General features: G+C 34.3%; 2 protein-coding genes and 1 pseudogene across 12 annotated transcripts; all 3 read left to right on the top strand.

Moving 5' to 3' along the window:
* Positions 1–1,709: 1,709 nt before the first annotated feature.
* On the top strand, positions 1,710–3,540 carry LOC107879344 (annotated as a pseudogene).
* A 2,049-nt stretch (positions 3,541–5,589) lies between these two features.
* On the top strand, positions 5,590–7,630 carry LOC107879816 (desiccation-related protein PCC13-62). The gene is made up of 3 exons (XM_016726760.2): positions 5,590–6,177; positions 6,299–6,524; positions 6,924–7,630. Exons 1-3 carry the CDS (start codon positions 5,825–5,827, stop codon positions 7,299–7,301), a joined length of 957 nt encoding a protein of 318 aa, XP_016582246.1. The 5' UTR covers positions 5,590–5,824; the 3' UTR covers positions 7,302–7,630.
* Positions 7,631–8,239: 609 nt separating this feature from the next.
* LOC107839601 (pentatricopeptide repeat-containing protein At5g14770, mitochondrial) lies at positions 8,240–15,198 on the top strand. 11 transcript variants are annotated; one of them, XM_016683157.2, is made up of 8 exons: positions 8,240–11,666; positions 12,203–12,292; positions 12,581–12,640; positions 12,773–12,902; positions 12,978–13,203; positions 13,334–13,711; positions 13,797–13,938; positions 14,800–15,198. In XM_016683157.2, the coding sequence occupies exon 1, from the start codon at positions 8,331–8,333 to the stop codon at positions 11,433–11,435; it is 3,105 nt and encodes a 1,034-aa protein (XP_016538643.1). In that variant the 5' UTR covers positions 8,240–8,330; the 3' UTR covers positions 11,436–11,666; positions 12,203–12,292; positions 12,581–12,640; positions 12,773–12,902; positions 12,978–13,203; positions 13,334–13,711; positions 13,797–13,938; positions 14,800–15,198. The 11 variants fall into 11 exon arrangements, with proteins under 11 accessions (XP_016538643.1, XP_016538642.1, XP_047250659.1 ...); XM_016683156.2 differs by having other exon boundaries at positions 13,784–13,938; XM_047394703.1 differs by adding an exon at positions 12,005–12,072 and having other exon boundaries at positions 13,334–13,938.
* Positions 15,199–16,548: the final 1,350 nt, after the last annotated feature.

Raw genomic sequence — 16,548 nt, 5'->3', positions numbered from 1 at the left:
TGGGCTTGATGCAGTTGCACCAAATTTGGCTATGGGTGGGCCTCCTCCTATTGGTGCCCAAAGAGCAAATCTTGATCCACTTACTGAGACTATTGTTAGAGAGTTTGCTATTCAAGAAGTTGGTCATCCAAGGTTTACTATACTAATTTCACCTTTGAGTCTTTCTATAATAGTAAGAGTTTGTTGGCCGATGATAGAAAAGAATCTTTGTTCTAGAGGTGATAGGGGGTTAAGTCGAATTTGGACGGTTAGGATGAACTGAGTTATGAAATGGATAAGTCAATGACAATGTCCTGTCCAAGAGATCAAACTACTCAAAAGGTCAAAGTAGGTGATGCACCTACAAGTCAATGACTGTCATTATCATGTACTCCCTAAATCAAATGAATTGCAAATTGAGTAGCCTATATTTTTGTCAATTAATCATTTTTTCATGCTTACAAAGTATTATTATTTTCCTTTTGTAGCTTTTGGCAGGATTGTTGGGTGTTGATTTACAGCAGCAGACCATGCTGCCGCTCAGCGGGGATTAGGTGATACATTGTTTCTTAAGCTACCTAAAGTAAAAGCAGTCTTAAATTACCTTTGTCATGAATATTTTTCAGAATCTAACTGAGTATTGTTTTATTAGTTTTATTGTCCACTAATTATGTATATTCTCTTACTCTTGGTTTGCACATATACACTGCAATTCTAAACCGTTGGATTAGTGCCGTTTTCATTTCTAAAAGATACAAGCAGAAGCGCAAATTTTAATAAGTACAAGAAACATAAACACATAACTGTACACGCTATCAAAGGCCACAAAGAACACAAACGAAGAAAATCAACATGACTTAAGAGGCATAAATCCAGCGGTATATCAACAAGTAAAGCTTGCTCATCCACATACAAATTCTATATATCTATTAAAGTCAGTTCAACATCTGACTAAGCTACCACAGAGGAATCACTTTGCACATTATTTACACCGCCCCTCCAACGATGACTAGTAACACCGAGCCGGCCATCAAGTACTTCCTGCCACAATTATGAGATTTAAGATATCAAAACATGTCATTGAAAATTGAAAACAAGTAGTACTTCAACATGACCTATTTTTAACGAAAAAAATTCAATGTCTTGTTATACCTTCAGGTGTTGATTTTGTCAAAATTGGCGTTGTGATCGTACTAATATTGTTACATGTATATTTAACAGACAAATGTGGAGTTATGATTGTCCTAATATTGGTCATATATATATTTTGTAATTTTATTTGGACTATAGTGTAATCTTTTATCGGAGGAGTCTCAAAATGACAACCCTTTATTAAAGATGCATAGCTTCATTATCAGTCGAACAAAGATTCTCCATCACATAAATTCATATAGCTTATCTAAAAAAGACATTGATATTATTATTATGTAGCTAGGGAACATAAGAAAACACAATAGATATGCCAATTTTAATCACGCGATACAATATATATATATGACACACATATATATATATATATATATCTTCATTTATATATGTTAACACTAGGGTGTGTTCCGTACGAAGAAAACATTGATCAAAGGGATCTGGTTTTTGGCGTTTCCCGAATTAACTTCCAACTTCAGAATATTATATGTATATATTGAACCAACATGAACATTATCATTCCCACAACATCTTGAATTCTACATTAGCTTAATACCAATTTCTTGTTCAAGTTAAAATTAAACATGGCTTTTCTGTCAACCCCTACCTATTTCTTAGTCACTTACATAGTCCTCTGTGAAACTTTCTTCGTATCATTTTCATATGCAACAAATGCTGCTTTTCAATCAGGCTACCCAGATAAGGGAGTGGCAGTAGACAAAGAGGACCTAGACAAGATGCAATTTGCAGTGAACTTGGAGTTTTTGGAAGCTGAGTACTTTTTGTGGTCGTCTTTTGGATATGGGCTTGATGTAGTTGCACCAAATTTGCCTATGGCTGGGCCTCCTCCTATTGGTGCTCAAAAAGCAAATCTTGATCCACTTACCCAGGCCATTGTTAGAGAGTTTGCTAATCAAGAAGTTGGTCATCTAAGGTTCATTTTTCTAGTAATTAATTTCACCTTTGAATCTTTCAATAATAGTAAGAGTTTGTTGGCCGTTAATATAAAAGAATCTTTGTTCTAGAGGTGATAAATTAGGGGGTTAAGTTAAATTTGGACACTTAAAATGAAGTGAGTTAAAAAATGGATAAGTCAATGACAATGTCATGTTCAAATGTTTGTTGCGTTGATATGAATTAGGTTGAAATAAGCTAAAAAGCGGGTCAAAATTCATTTGGGCTGATTCTTACTAAGTTTTAATTATTTTTTTATAATCTTTTAGTATCTAATAAAATTATTAACTTCAACCCATATTTTGATGAACTGAAATGGGTTAATAAGCTGATATGCGTTGAATTCATAGATGAATGTGTCAATAATTAGCCCAAACTTGACTAAAAATTTTACCACCACAACTTTATCTATGATTTAGCTAAATGATAACTTCATGCGATTATTCATCACGTGGAATAAATTACCAAAAAATTAAAATCTAAGTTTTATGTATTGATGATGAGAAGTATTTATATAATTCAGGTCAAGTATAAGTCAATTATATGTTTTCCTTTTATGTGTGTGCTTGGTTGTTTTGCAGGGCACTTAAATCAACAGTTGGCATATTTCCAAGACCATTATTGGATCTTAGTGCTAAAAATTTTGCGAAGCTGTTTGACGAAGCATTTGGGCTAAAATTGGATCCTCCATTTGATCCATATAGAGACAGCTTGAGCTTCATGTTATCCTGCTATGTATTACCATATGTTGGATTGGTTGGTTATGTTGGTACCAGTCCCAATATCAATGGATATAAAACCAAAAGGGTAAGTAAATATGCATTAAACCCACCTTATTACGCGCCTCCACACATTCCTATCTAGAGTCATGTCTTCAGTAAGCTGTAACTGTTCCATGTCATGTCTAAGCACCACCCTCAAATATTTCTTAGATCTACCTCTATCTCACCTGAGTCCATCCACATCCAATAAATAAAGTGCAAATCAGTATCTCATACAAAATCAAAATTAATCATTTTTTCATGCTTACAATATGTATATATATTTTTTTCTTTTATAGGTTTTGGCAGGATTGTTGGGTGTTGAATCAGGACAAGACGCAACCATCAGAATGTATCTCTACGAGAGAGGAACAGAAGTAGTTTCCCCTTACTCATCTATTGTGGCTGAGTTCACTTGTCGTGTATCACTACTAAGAAATAAATTAGGTAATTGTGGGATCAAAGATGAACCCTTATTCGTTCCATTTTAACTTGGAGCAGAAGGTCGAACGTCAAGTAACGTATTATCAGCTAATTTTGATCCACTTTCATATAAAAGAACACCTGCTGAGATTCTGAGGATTGTGTCCCAGAACATTTGAGGATTGTGTACAGCTCTGGGGATGAACATTTGCCTGGTGGATTTTATGCTAATGGTGCTAATGGAAAAATTGCTAGGGAATTTATGAAAAAGTCATGAGAGTAATTAAATGATTATCTATTAGTAATGAATTTCATAAAGGAAAATAAATATGTACGGTCTTAATTTTAATCAAAAGAAGCAAAAATATAGTTTAGTGGAAAGGGTTAATTAAAATTGTTCTATTTAATTTCCTTAAGACATTAACATGTTGTTTAATGGTATGAAGTGTCAAATAGATATTACAGTAAAGAGTACAGTGCCAAAAAGAAATATTATGTTAGATTTGAGAGGTTGTTTATCTATTCAGCCTTTAGAAAAACAATATCATCTTAAATTCATATTCCAGATCCCCTTTTCCCCTTAACATCACTAAGCAATCAAGAGTTTTCGGATCCAATAGATTAAGGACAACATTAAACAGTACATCATAGGAAAAAATTGTTGAACAACTATATATATTTATTTTAGGATAAAAAAGAAATAAGAAATTAAAGTGTCCACTAATTCACTATAAAATATAAATTATAATGATGTTTGTGGAACTAATTCAATAATAACAGCATGAAAAAGCAAGAAACGTGTAACTAGAAATTGTTTGCATTTTCAAATTAAGTCGTAGAGACTAGAGAGCCATCAACTAGCTTATATGTAAATATGTATAATTAAAAACAAAAATTCAAGTTTATTTCATGATAAGCCTAATCAAACAATATTCCTATATGAACGGAAAATGGAAATTCATACAAATGAAAATAACTAGCCTTGAACAATGAATCTTAAAAATACTAATTAATTCAAAACAAATATTTGATTATAAGACATTGATCCACCACTTCTCTTCATTAATGAATCTTCTTAATTCTTTCCTGTGTTGTCTTTACGTGGAGAGGGGACTGGATAACGGTGAGCCCATGGATAAGGAAACCTAGGATGAAAACCACCAGCAGACATTGGAGGATGAACAAATGACCATGGATGAGAACGGAAACCACCAGCAGGCATTGGAGGATGAACGAATGGCCATGGATGAGACTGGAACCATGAATGATACCATGGCAGATAGAACCAATCTAATTCCTTAGCTTGTGTAGTAGCACTTTCAACATCTGAGAATGAATCAGATTTTTCAGCTGCAAAAGCTAAGTTGACAAGTAGGAAAATGCAAATGAGAAAAGTAACAACACAATTTTTTTTTGCCATGGTTAATAGTAGTAAAGAAATTGTTGTAGCAACTCTCTTAATTAAGATGAAATATAAAAGCTGGTGCAGTGGAATTTTATAGGGTTGTCAAGCAAGAGTTTCAATTGGCTTTGGAGAGTTTCCAAGTTTATCGACTACTAATTTTCTTTTGTTCATGTTAATCAGAAGTGAAGTTTGTGTACAAATAGAATTCTTAAAATAAGTGTAATGATCAAGAAGATACATATACGCTAATTAGAGTGATTGATCAACAGAATAATCTCTTTAATTTAATACTCTAACTCATGAATTGCAAGATGAAAATTGAGAGATTTTTAATTCATGTGGATAAATATGATGAGTTTAAATTTAACAGGAATCAAATACTACGTAATTGTTTAGACTACACAGTTTTATATAAAATCTGAATTTCAAAAAAAAAAAAAGTTATAAGAAATAGTGTTCTATTTAATTTCCTAAACATGTTTTGATTAATTACTTTGGCTTAGATCATCTTACCTTTTCATTTTTTTAAAAAAGGTATTCTTCTGAATCACATTTGTGTGTATGTGTGTCAATTTTGTGAACTCAGTGTAGACCAGCTAGAGACCCCACTAGGTGGGAATACACTGGGTTTGTTGTTGTTGTTGTTAGTGTAGACCAGCTAGTGGCGAAATTATGCCGTGTACATAAGTTGAATAAATTAGGTAAATATAACACGTAGAAATTCCTTTAAAAAAAAAAAGAAAGAAATTGATCACTTAATATTTTTTTAATCACCTTATTAAAATATCTGACTCGAAACCTAGAAAATCTAGCTCATGTCATTACTCATTAACACAATTCCAGTCTTAATTTCTCTTCTTGTTCCTTTTCTGGTTTCTATTTTCTTTTTTTCTATTTTTATTGGTATATCTTCTTATTTATGATTATAGGTTGGAGGAAGGTAGAGTCTAGCTAAGGCATGCATATAAAGTTGACACTGTTCTGGTTAGCCACTAATTAGGTGTTCACTGAATGAAATTCAAATTACATTGACTAAAACTTGGTACTAATTAAGTATGTCATAATTCATAGTATCCAATATCCCTATATATAAACTCCTCTCTTAATCTTCCTTACAACTTAATTAACCACCAACAACAAAAAAAGAACACCAAAAATGCCTACAATATCAATTACTTCACCTCCCTATTTTTTAATTTTCATGATTTTGATGGCAAGCATGCTGATGTGCATCTCCCATTCTCAAGATTTTCTTTGTCCAACAAGGATTCCACAGTATGGACTCCCAGTATACAAAAAAGATATTGACTTGTTGCAATTCTCTGAGAACTTGGAGTTTTTGGAAGCTGAGTATTACTTGTGGGCTACACATGGTTATGGCCTTGATATTGTAGCACCAGAATTAGTCATGGGAGGGCCTCCTCCAATTGGTGTCCACAGAGCAAATCTTGATCTTTTTACAAGAAACATCATCACTGAGTTTGCTATGCAAGAAGTTGGTCATCTAAGGTCCATTCTTATCCGAATTTAACTTGTATACACTGATAATGTATAGACAAAAAGATAACTAAAAGATATATTGGTACGGTAAAGTATTACTAATTTGATCTTTTTTGGTCCTTTTTTGTAGGGCACTTAAATCGAAAATGGGTGGTTTCCCAAGACCTTTGATGGATCTAAGTGCTAATCACTTTGCAAAGCTATTTGATGAAGCATTTGGTTACAAATTGGAACCCCCATTTGATCCTTATAGGGATAGTCTCAATTTCATGTTGTCTTGTTATGCATTGCCATATGCTGCATTGGTTGGCTATGTTGGTATGAATCCCCTCATCAAAGGCTATGAAACAAAAAGGGTAAGTATCTGTGGAGAATCCTCAAATTTTCAGAGAGTATTCAAGATTTAGTAAAACCTAATGACTTGTAAGCACAGTATAATTTTCTCATCAGTGATGCTCGACTGACCATATATCGCTCTGCCCGAAATTAGCAACATACTTGATACTCCCCTGGTCCCAAATTAATCTTCATTTGACTGATTTTTAAAACTAAATTAGATTAGATCAACTCACTATTTTGCGATTAAAATTTAGATATTAAAAAACTATACACTTGCAACTTTTTCTTACGTCATTTTGATGAGAAAATATACTTTAAAATATCGATCAAAATTCACATAGTTTGTGACTCACGAAAAGCAAACCATGACAATTCATTTGATATTAGTAATTCAAATTTTGTATTTGTCTTTGTAGCTTTTGGCAGGACTATTAGGGGTTGAATCAGGGCAAGATGCAATTATCAGAATGTACCTTTACGAGAGAGCTGGAAAAGTAGTATACCCCTACAAACACACTGTGGCAGAGTTCACTATCCACATTTCCAATTTAAGAAACCGTTTGGCAATGTGTGGTACTAAAGAGGAAGGCTTGTTCGTGCCATGGCAACTTGGTGCTGAGAATCTGACAACAACTAACATATTATCGGCCGATATCGATTCGCTCTCTCAGCGGCGGACTCCGGCTGAGATATTAAGGATTGTGTATAACACTGGCAATGAGCATGCTCGTGGTGGGTTCTTTCCTCATGGTGCTAATGGCAACATTGCTAGGAAATTTTTGAAACTATACTAAGCGGGGGAAATTTGTTCCAGAAAGACATACGATGTTGATTTTAACATGGAGTGATTAATTATGTTCAGATGAATAAGGAAATATTAGTAGTTCGGATGGTTGGTTAACTAAACATTCATCTTAAAATTGAAGAGGTTCTGATTCTCTACCTTGTAATTTTGTCGTTCATCTACTCTTTATTGTCCCCTATGTGTAAGTTGACGAAAAATGGAAAAGAAGTTTAGAAAAATTATGCGTAACTTTACCTCGATCTCAAGTGTGTATGTTGTTCTTCACTATAACTTTTGACTAGTATGTAGTATCCGCAGGGGTATGATTTGATTTTTCAATTTACATTATTATTTTATTCTGTTCGATTTTCGATTGATGGAAGAGAATATAAATTTAATATAATTAAATAGTTACATTCGAATGACAAAAGAAATAAGCATTAAAAGATGAGAAACAATCATGTCAAGTCTGTTTTTTTTTTTTTTTTTTTTTTTAAATTCAATTCACGTATTTAGTGTGATGATGATAGGAGTTGAGTTTGAATGGAGCAGTGAGGATTTCTATAGTCAAGCCTGAATTACCTGGGACTAGGCACAATATGATAGTCATATATTTTAAAAAATTGTGATCTTTTTTATTGTTTGAAAATTAAGATGTTAGAGTTAATAATAATTTTTATATTAGTACATCTCTATCTATAAAATGATGTTAGAAGTTTTGTTTTGTATGAGTTTCGTTAATCATGTTTTAAATTTTTTCAAAATTATTAATGTATTTTTATATAATTTTTGATTATTACATTATTTTATTGTACTAAAAATTAAAGATATATAGAGCTTATATTTCACGCTAAGTAAAATCCGCCTCACATCCCACATTATTGAAATATATAAATTGAATTTAAATTAATTTCGAATTGAATTAAAATCTTTGTTCTTTTAAAAAATTATTTTACTATTAGTATAAACTTGAGAATTGAAATGAAAAAAAAAAATATGTGAAGTTGTTTGAAGTAAGTAAAATAATTTAGTCAAACATATGTCAAAATTGAGCGATTGGAGTACTAGAGCGGGGAAGTGCCGGAAAATTAACGGCTCCACATATACGACCGCGGGAATGGTGGCAAGTGGCAACTGCGTGACAATGAACTCACAGCGGCATTTCATCAAACAGTTGATACGCAGAACAAAGAGCTTATTACAGCTCGGAATATGCCGCCCATTCTCTTCATCGGCAACGCCAGTGCTAACTGATCGAAAGAAATGCCTCTACACCTCGCTTTTCTGCACACTTGTCCACCTATTCCTTCGTTGCCGCCGCCTTTCTAAAGCCAAGGAAACTTTCTGTTCAATGAGAAATTACAATCTTGTCCCTGACCTTCCTTCTTGGAACCGTCTCTTGAGTCATTTCAATTCTGTAGGTTTGGTTGATGAGGTAATTTTACTGTATTCCGATATGCTTTCTTCTGGAGTTGCTTCCAATGTAGTCACTCGCAATGTAGTCGTGCATTCGCTTTGTAAAATTGGAAGAATTGAAGAGGCTATTGTATTAGTCAAAGAGAATGAAAGTGATACTGTTACTTATAACACTTTGATATGGGGTTTTTGCAGAATTGGGTTAGTGGAAATGGGATTTGGGTTGGTGTCTGATATGTTGAAGAGGGGTATTTTTGTTGATACTATCACTTGTAATGTATTAATTAAGGGGTTTTGTGATAAGGGTCTTTTGTATAATGCAGAATTGGTGATGGAAATGATGAGTGATAGAGATAGGGGCGTTGGTAAAGACGTCGGTTTTAACACTATAATTCATGGATATCGTAAGGCTGTTGAGATGAGTGGTGGTATTGAGATGGTGAAGAGGATGAAGAGAGAAGGTTTATCACTTGACATTGTTACGTGTAATACTTTGATTAATGGTTTTGGCATAATGGGAGATTTTTATGCTGTAAAATATATCAAGGATGAGCTCTTGGACTCTTATGCCGTTGATGAGGAAAAACACAATGATGATGGTGAAAATAAGGGCCTGGTAGTTGGAGACTTGGGCTTAGAACCAAATACTATTACATATACCACGTTGATTAGTAAATATGTTAAGTGGTTTCAGTTTGAGAAAGTATTTGCTGCATATGCAGAAATGAAAAAGCGTGGCTTCTGCTGTGATATTGTTACCTATAATTCCCTTATATATGGCCTATGTAAATGTGGGCGGTTACACGAGGCCAAATTACTTCTTGATGAGATCAGAAGAGTGGGTGTGGATCCTAATCATGTGACATACTCTATTTTTATTCATTACTTGTACAAAAATAGGGCTGAAAAAGTTGCTGCTAACTTTCAAAGTCAAATAGTGATTAGAGGATTGTCCTTTGATGTTGTTTTGTTTACCTCTTTGATGGATGGGCTTTTTAAAGTTGGAAGATCCAGGGAGGCAAAGGACATGTTTCAGATACTCTTGAAATCTAACATAACTCCAAATCATATTACCTATACTGCATTGATTGATGGGCACTTTAAATCTGGTGACCTAAAGAGTGCAGAGCTTTTACTGCAACAAATGGAACAGAAATGTGTTCTACCCAATGTTGTCACATTTTCTTCTGTAATTAATGGTTATGCCAAAAGTGGAATGATTGATGCAGCTATGGAAACAATGAGGAAAATGGTATGCATGAATGTTAGCCCTAATGTTTTCACATATAATACCCTGATTGATGGCTGCTTTAAGGCTGGTAGACATGATGTGGCTCTTGCCCTGTATGAGGAAATGCAGTCGAATGGTGTTGAGGAGAATGAATTCTTGTTAGATACATTTGTGAATAATTTGAAAAAACTGGGTAAAATGGATGAAGCGGAGGCACTTTTTATGGGTATGGTATCTAAGGGTTTGTCACCTGATAATGTTAACTACACATCATTGATGGATGGACTCTTTAAAAGAGGGAAGGAGTCAGATGCTCTTCAATTGGTCGAAGAGATGAAAGAGAAAAAAATATGCTTTGACACAATAGCATGCAATGTACTGCTTAACGGATTATTGAGAATCGGCCAGTATGAGATACAGTCTGTTTATGCCGAAATTAGGAAACTTGATCTAGTTCCAGATATTCAAACTTTCAATTCTTTAATTAATGCTTTCTGCAAAGAGGGGAAGCTGGAAAGTGCTGTCAAACTCTGGGGTGAAATGAAGAGCTGTGGGATAATGCCTAATTCAGTCACTTGTAATATATTGGTGAAAGGACTTTGTGAAGTTGGTGATATTGAAAAAGCAATGGATTTGTTAATGGACGTGGTGACAATTGGTTTTCATCTTTCACCAGCTATTCACAAAATTGTTCTCGATGCTGCTTCAAGCCATAGAAGAGCAGATATAATCCTGATAATGCATGAGCGGCTTGTAGGAATGGGGCTTAAGCTTGATCAGACTGTTTACAACACTCTTATTGCTGTTTTATGCAGGCTAGGGATGACCAGAAAGGCAATGCCAGTACTAGAAAATATGAGAGAAAAAGGATTTTCAGCTGATACTATTACTTATAATGCCTTCATACGTGGATATTGCAAAAGTTACCAATTTCAGAAGGTTTTCAAAACGTATTCTGAGATGCTGGCTGAAGGAGTTCCTCCTAATGTTGCAACATACAACACTATGTTAGCATCTCTGTCAGCTGTTGGAATGATGAATGAAGCAGCTGAATTGTTCAATGAAATGAAAGGAAGGGGTTTTGTCCCTAATGCTTATACATATGACATTTTAGTTTCTGGCCATGGGAAAATTGAAAATAAACAGGAATCCATCAAACTTTACTGTGAGATGATTACAAAAGGTTTTGTTCCTCGCACTAGTACCTATAATGTACTCATCTTTGACTTTGCAAAGGTGGGAAAAATGAGACAGGCCCAGGAACTACTGCACGAAATGCAAGTCAGAGGGGTAATACCAAATTCTTCAACATACGACATACTAATAATTGGGTGGTCTAATCTATCAAAAAGGGTGGAGCTTGAAAGGGCATTGAGACTGTCATGCCAGAGTGAGCTAAAAAAGTTACTTGAAGAGATGAAAGATAAAGGATTCACTCCAAAAGAAACCACCCTTAGTTATATCTATCCTGAATTTTTCAAAATCAGGAGAAAATGATACAGAATGGTGGTTGAGCAGATGGCGCAAGACAACGCAGAGTTGATTCTTGAAAAATTTAGAAGTTTCTCTAGGATGAAATTTCTTTATTTTTTGGTTTCTCTCTTGACACATCAGGTTAAGTGATGTGGATGAGAGAAGCGAGCAGATGAGAAGAAACAAACAATGCAAAGGACCTGGAGAAAAAAAAGAAGAGAAATCAGGATTAAATATCTGTTTTCAAGAATTTCGGTAAGTTTTTCTTTCCCGTGTTGTTCTTTTTGGTTTCCAACACATTTTCTTCTACTCAATTGTATAGGAAGTAAGAATGTTTTATATTCATTGCCTACATGAATTAAGCTTTTCCCGTGATGCAATCCATTTACAATGATTTTTTTAGAGCAATAAATTCACCAAATATTCAAGATCATCAATCCTAAATCATGTAGACGCTGTAAAGAAAAGTCTTGGTTTTGATAATAGAATGACAAGATATTTATTAGTGTAGAATTTCTTCTTTCCATTTTCCACTCAATTTTGTGACTACCTACAGCAGAAATATGACGGTTAATTCGGGGCTATGGGGGTAGTTTCATATGCAGAAATAGTGCTAATGACAACAACAACAACACGATGCTTCAATTCTAGGACCAAACTGGTCAGTTCAACTATATGATACGTGGATTAAGTTTTTCACTATATGCTGGTATATTTATATGCTTGAGTTAATTTCAATTGCTCCTCTTGTAAAAGGATGACTAGACTTGACATGATTTTTTTAAATGTAGAACCAACAAATGATCTTGAAGCAAAGTTTCCAGGAATTGTCTGCACTTGAAGCTAAATACTAGAACCTGTATGAACCATTGAATATAGAGGTAAGAAGAATATCTTTATTGGAGTTGAAATTAGCTCTTTCTCTTCCAGACAGAGAAAATGGCATACAGTTTAGCTGCCCTTCCATGTTTTATAATTTTGCGGATGTGTCACACAGATCTGTAATAATGAATGGGGGCTATCGAAGTGTAGGGTATTAATGAAGCCCCCATGAGGGTGAGCATTAAAAGACCGAATATGGTTAAAGTTATTTATTGGATATTTTCTCTCATCCATGCATGTTGATTGGTAGGCTTCAACTTTGTTATTGGTGTGAAATTTTGGTGCAGAGAGATGTTTTCAACTTCTGGAGGACTGCAATGAAGAATAATGAGATATCTGCAGAGGAGGTAAATAACAAATAATGTAAATATTTTGTGGTTCAAATCACCAATCATTTAACTGAGTGCAAATGTTTCTGATTTAGATCTTACAGCATGACGAAGAAACTTTGAATTACCTCAATATATCAAATGGTGCAGGATTGATGATCTAAAGGCTTTTAAGCTTCATTTCTTTTATTGATACAACTCCTTTTCTCAAGAATCCCGTCTTTACAAAAACCCATCACATGATCAATGATGATGAGCATATATCAGAGAAGGCCATAGGGTAGGTTTTAACTTCTTAGCTTTGTTTCATATGATCCTATTCTTGTTTGTTGGTTTGATGTGGGATGTCTTGTAGGAGCAATATTTTAATGGTATCCACTGGTAAACGTTTCACAAGATCCTGAAAGGGAATTCAATCACGGGGCCAAAAGATGCTAAACCCATAATCAGTCCGTATCCTTAATCAGCAACAAATTGGCAAAGATGATGATGACGATAATGAAGATGTTGTTGGTTCAACAACTTTTATTCTATGTTGCCGTACCCATATCGAATCCTCAAAAAATGCACTACTTTTGGAGGTTAGACACAGGCCTGTCTACATTTTTGCAGAGTTTGGGCAACATAGCTCTAATTTTGTTCAATTGTTCTGTATGTGATTCAAAATTTTCTTGACCTGATTTCATAAGTATGTCAAATGTAACTTGACAGGCTGAAGGCCTCCAGAATCTAATGGGAAAAATACGACATTGGCTCAGTTGCTGCTGGTTTCTTAGCTTTGGATTTTGTTGATGTCCATATAACAGTCAATCTAATCAACAGCGTCGACGTGCATGGTGCCATATTGAATGGGTGAATTTGATATTTCAATTTGCGGCTCCTATAGCAACTTGATAATTCAGGACAAAATCATCCCCCTTGCTGCTACATGGTTTATGGAGGCTCTTGGAAGGGATGAATTTGAAGAAGATGAGGATGAAGAAAAGGACTGTTAGGAGGATGACTGGATCAAGAAGAGAAGAGCAAAAATAATGTATTAGTCATCAGCACTAAAGATGAGATGAATGGCTTTTGTGGCATTTTTCGAAGGTAAACAATCAAAGTTGCTTTTCCTTTTTATTTTAGTATGTGACATATGTTTATTCAACAAAACCATGGAAGAGTGCCATAGCAGAAGTTGAAGAAGGACAGCATGGAGAACGTCCTACCGAGGGCGAACAGCAGTTTGTATTCTGTTTAATTGTTCAAACTGGATGATTAGTTTATGTTTCGCATCGGAATTATGCTGCCTAGCTCAGAGTTTAAATTGCACTGAGGTACACCAGCCTTGTGATACTTCTTTCTGTATCTCATACATTGTTTGGTTTCTTAAATTTCTTTGTGGAGGCCTGTTTTTCTTTTTTTCCTTCTTGTTGTAGTAAATTGCCAACGTAATTGAGGTATGCTTGAGTGAGAGGGTTTTTAGTTATACAACAACAACAACAAACCTAGTGTATTCCCACATACTGGGGTCTGAGGGGTAAGATGTACGCAGTCCATACCACTACTTCCGAAGAAGTAGCAAGGCTTTTTCCGATAGACCCCCGGCTCAGGGTTTTTAGTTATACCGTTATCTTAATGCTTAAAACCGTGCAGAAAAATTTCCGTGATTGGTGTAGACCTTGTTTGGTTCATTTTGTGTCTTAATGAATGGACTATGCTTTTTTTGTCTATTCTCTTGAGTTCAATAATATTGGCTGAAAATTGAATCTTTTTCTTTTCAAGAGCAATCAGCTCTGTCAAGGAGCAACTTGAAAGGGGCTTCAAAAGTACTAACAGCTATACAGTCACCGGTATTCTTAGTCTCTAGATGTCAGAAATCATCTAGTTCTCTGTCACTGCAAGTTAAGAAAGATGCATAAAGTTCGTTCGTTTAAGTTTGCGCAGACCTCACATCTGCAAATTGTCTACTCTATTTTGGTGCTTAGCTTCTGGATTTCTCCTGAGGAAATTTGTGGTTGCTAATAGTCATGCTACTGACACAGCATTGAACTTACTGTGTGTCTCTCAAGTCTCAAGTTGCATTTGAATTTTGTACCGATGGATTGTCTGCATTGTTTATAAATCCAACCGGTTATTGCTTCTTCAACTTTTCCTCTTTATTTCTGGCATTTTACCTATGCTGCTCTCTGTATCAGGATTCAGGTGGAGCTTGAAACATTTGGTTTTTCATTGTACTATGAGCTTCTTCAACTCAGTTTTGTGGTCTCCGGACCCTCTATGCATAGTGGAAATTTTAGTACACCAAGGCGAACCTAATTACATCATAATAGGTGGAATCAGCTCTTACGACGGCGGCATCAGTTAGTTTGCTTGGACTTGGACTAGTCGTTAATTTATTATACAGCTCAGTCAGCATTCATTCTTTCTTTCTTTCTCGAAAGGTCCATCTCTCTCTCATCCTGAAACAGAATGTGGCCAATGAATAAATGTATCAGCCTGTAGCATTATTAATACTATGTCCTGTTAAAAATTATTAGATGTGACACATCATGAAATATTTTGAGAAGATCTTGAGTGCTTTCCCATCTTCAAAAGTTGTAGTGGTCAGACCATAAGTAAAGAGAATCTCATAGGTCCTGCTCATAGTTTTTGTTACTTTTTTCAAGTTGCACACATTTAAAAAAGCATCAACTAGACTAAATTACACTCATTTGTTTCATGATTTTCGTTTGCATTATATTAATATTTCTCCATATTTATTAGTACTAAGGATAAAGGTGAAAACAAACAACTAATTATACCTTGATTTTTTATGAAAATGACAAGTATTAAGGAATATTTATTTTTAGTAAGGACAACCACTAATTAAGAACGGAGGGAGAAAGTATTATTTTTTTTCCTTTTGTGTAGAATATTTGTCTCTTAAGTAACATCATCCCATGAAATATTTCCTCTTACATATACCTCTACCTAGTTTAATGTCTAGACAGTTGGATAAAATAATGGAAAGTTAAGTGGTATGTCAATGAGAAATGAGCTAATTTTGGTGTGATACAGTTGAGATTAGCATGATCCCAAAACAAAGCTTACATGCCAGGATGTCATTCAACTCTTAATTAAATTACAACTACTCTTTATTAAGGGGTACCAAGTCCATTTCTTAGACCCCTAGCCATTATTATAGGGTTTGGTAAAGGGAATTTCGTATCCTCTAGGCATCTAGAAATGAGGTAAACTAGGATTCTATATCAGCACAATATTGCGTATTTGATGACGAAAAGTCAGCTAACATGTTCTACTTTTGCAAATACTCCACTAGTTAAAGTCTAAGTTTTATTTTTAAAATTCAATTCTTATATGTATTTCCTTTTGTTTCAATTTGTTCGTCTAATTTTTTTTTAAAATTTTTACATGACATATTTAAAATCACAAAATTATATATTTTTTATTTAGGATCACAAAATTCAAAATAAAATAAAATATATTTTTAAAAATTCTTTATCAAGTTAAAATCAAATGGATAAATTGAGACGAGCACTAGTTAATTTCAGCTCAACCAACATAAGCTTTATCAAAGTTGGGGGAAATGAATCTAGTTAAAAAAACAGTTTTACTTTTATCTGGTGGTTGCTCCCTTTGATAATGGTTTATATAGGTTGGTAATTACTTTAATGATTAAAATACTTATATTGGTGCTTCTTTTCTTTTTTTTTTTGGGTAAAATAAATGGAAGATACAGCTGCATTAGCGTTATAGAAAGAGCTTAGTTTAGGGACGCGCACACACCGACCCATCCTGTGATCTGTTATTGGGCCCCACAATCCTAATATACACTAACGGATACTGAACTACTAACGCCGTTAAGTGTTCCTTCCTATTCCCTCCGTTTCAAAAGAATGATTTACTTTGTTTTTTAGTTCATTTAAAAAAGAATGATTTTTTTT

This window comes from Capsicum annuum, chromosome 8, assembly GCF_002878395.1.
Source record: "Capsicum annuum cultivar UCD-10X-F1 chromosome 8, UCD10Xv1.1, whole genome shotgun sequence".
NCBI lineage: Eukaryota > Viridiplantae > Streptophyta > Magnoliopsida > Solanales > Solanaceae > Capsicum > Capsicum annuum.
Note: the sequence above shows the minus strand (reverse complement) of the source record. Positions and strands in the feature narration are given on the sequence as shown.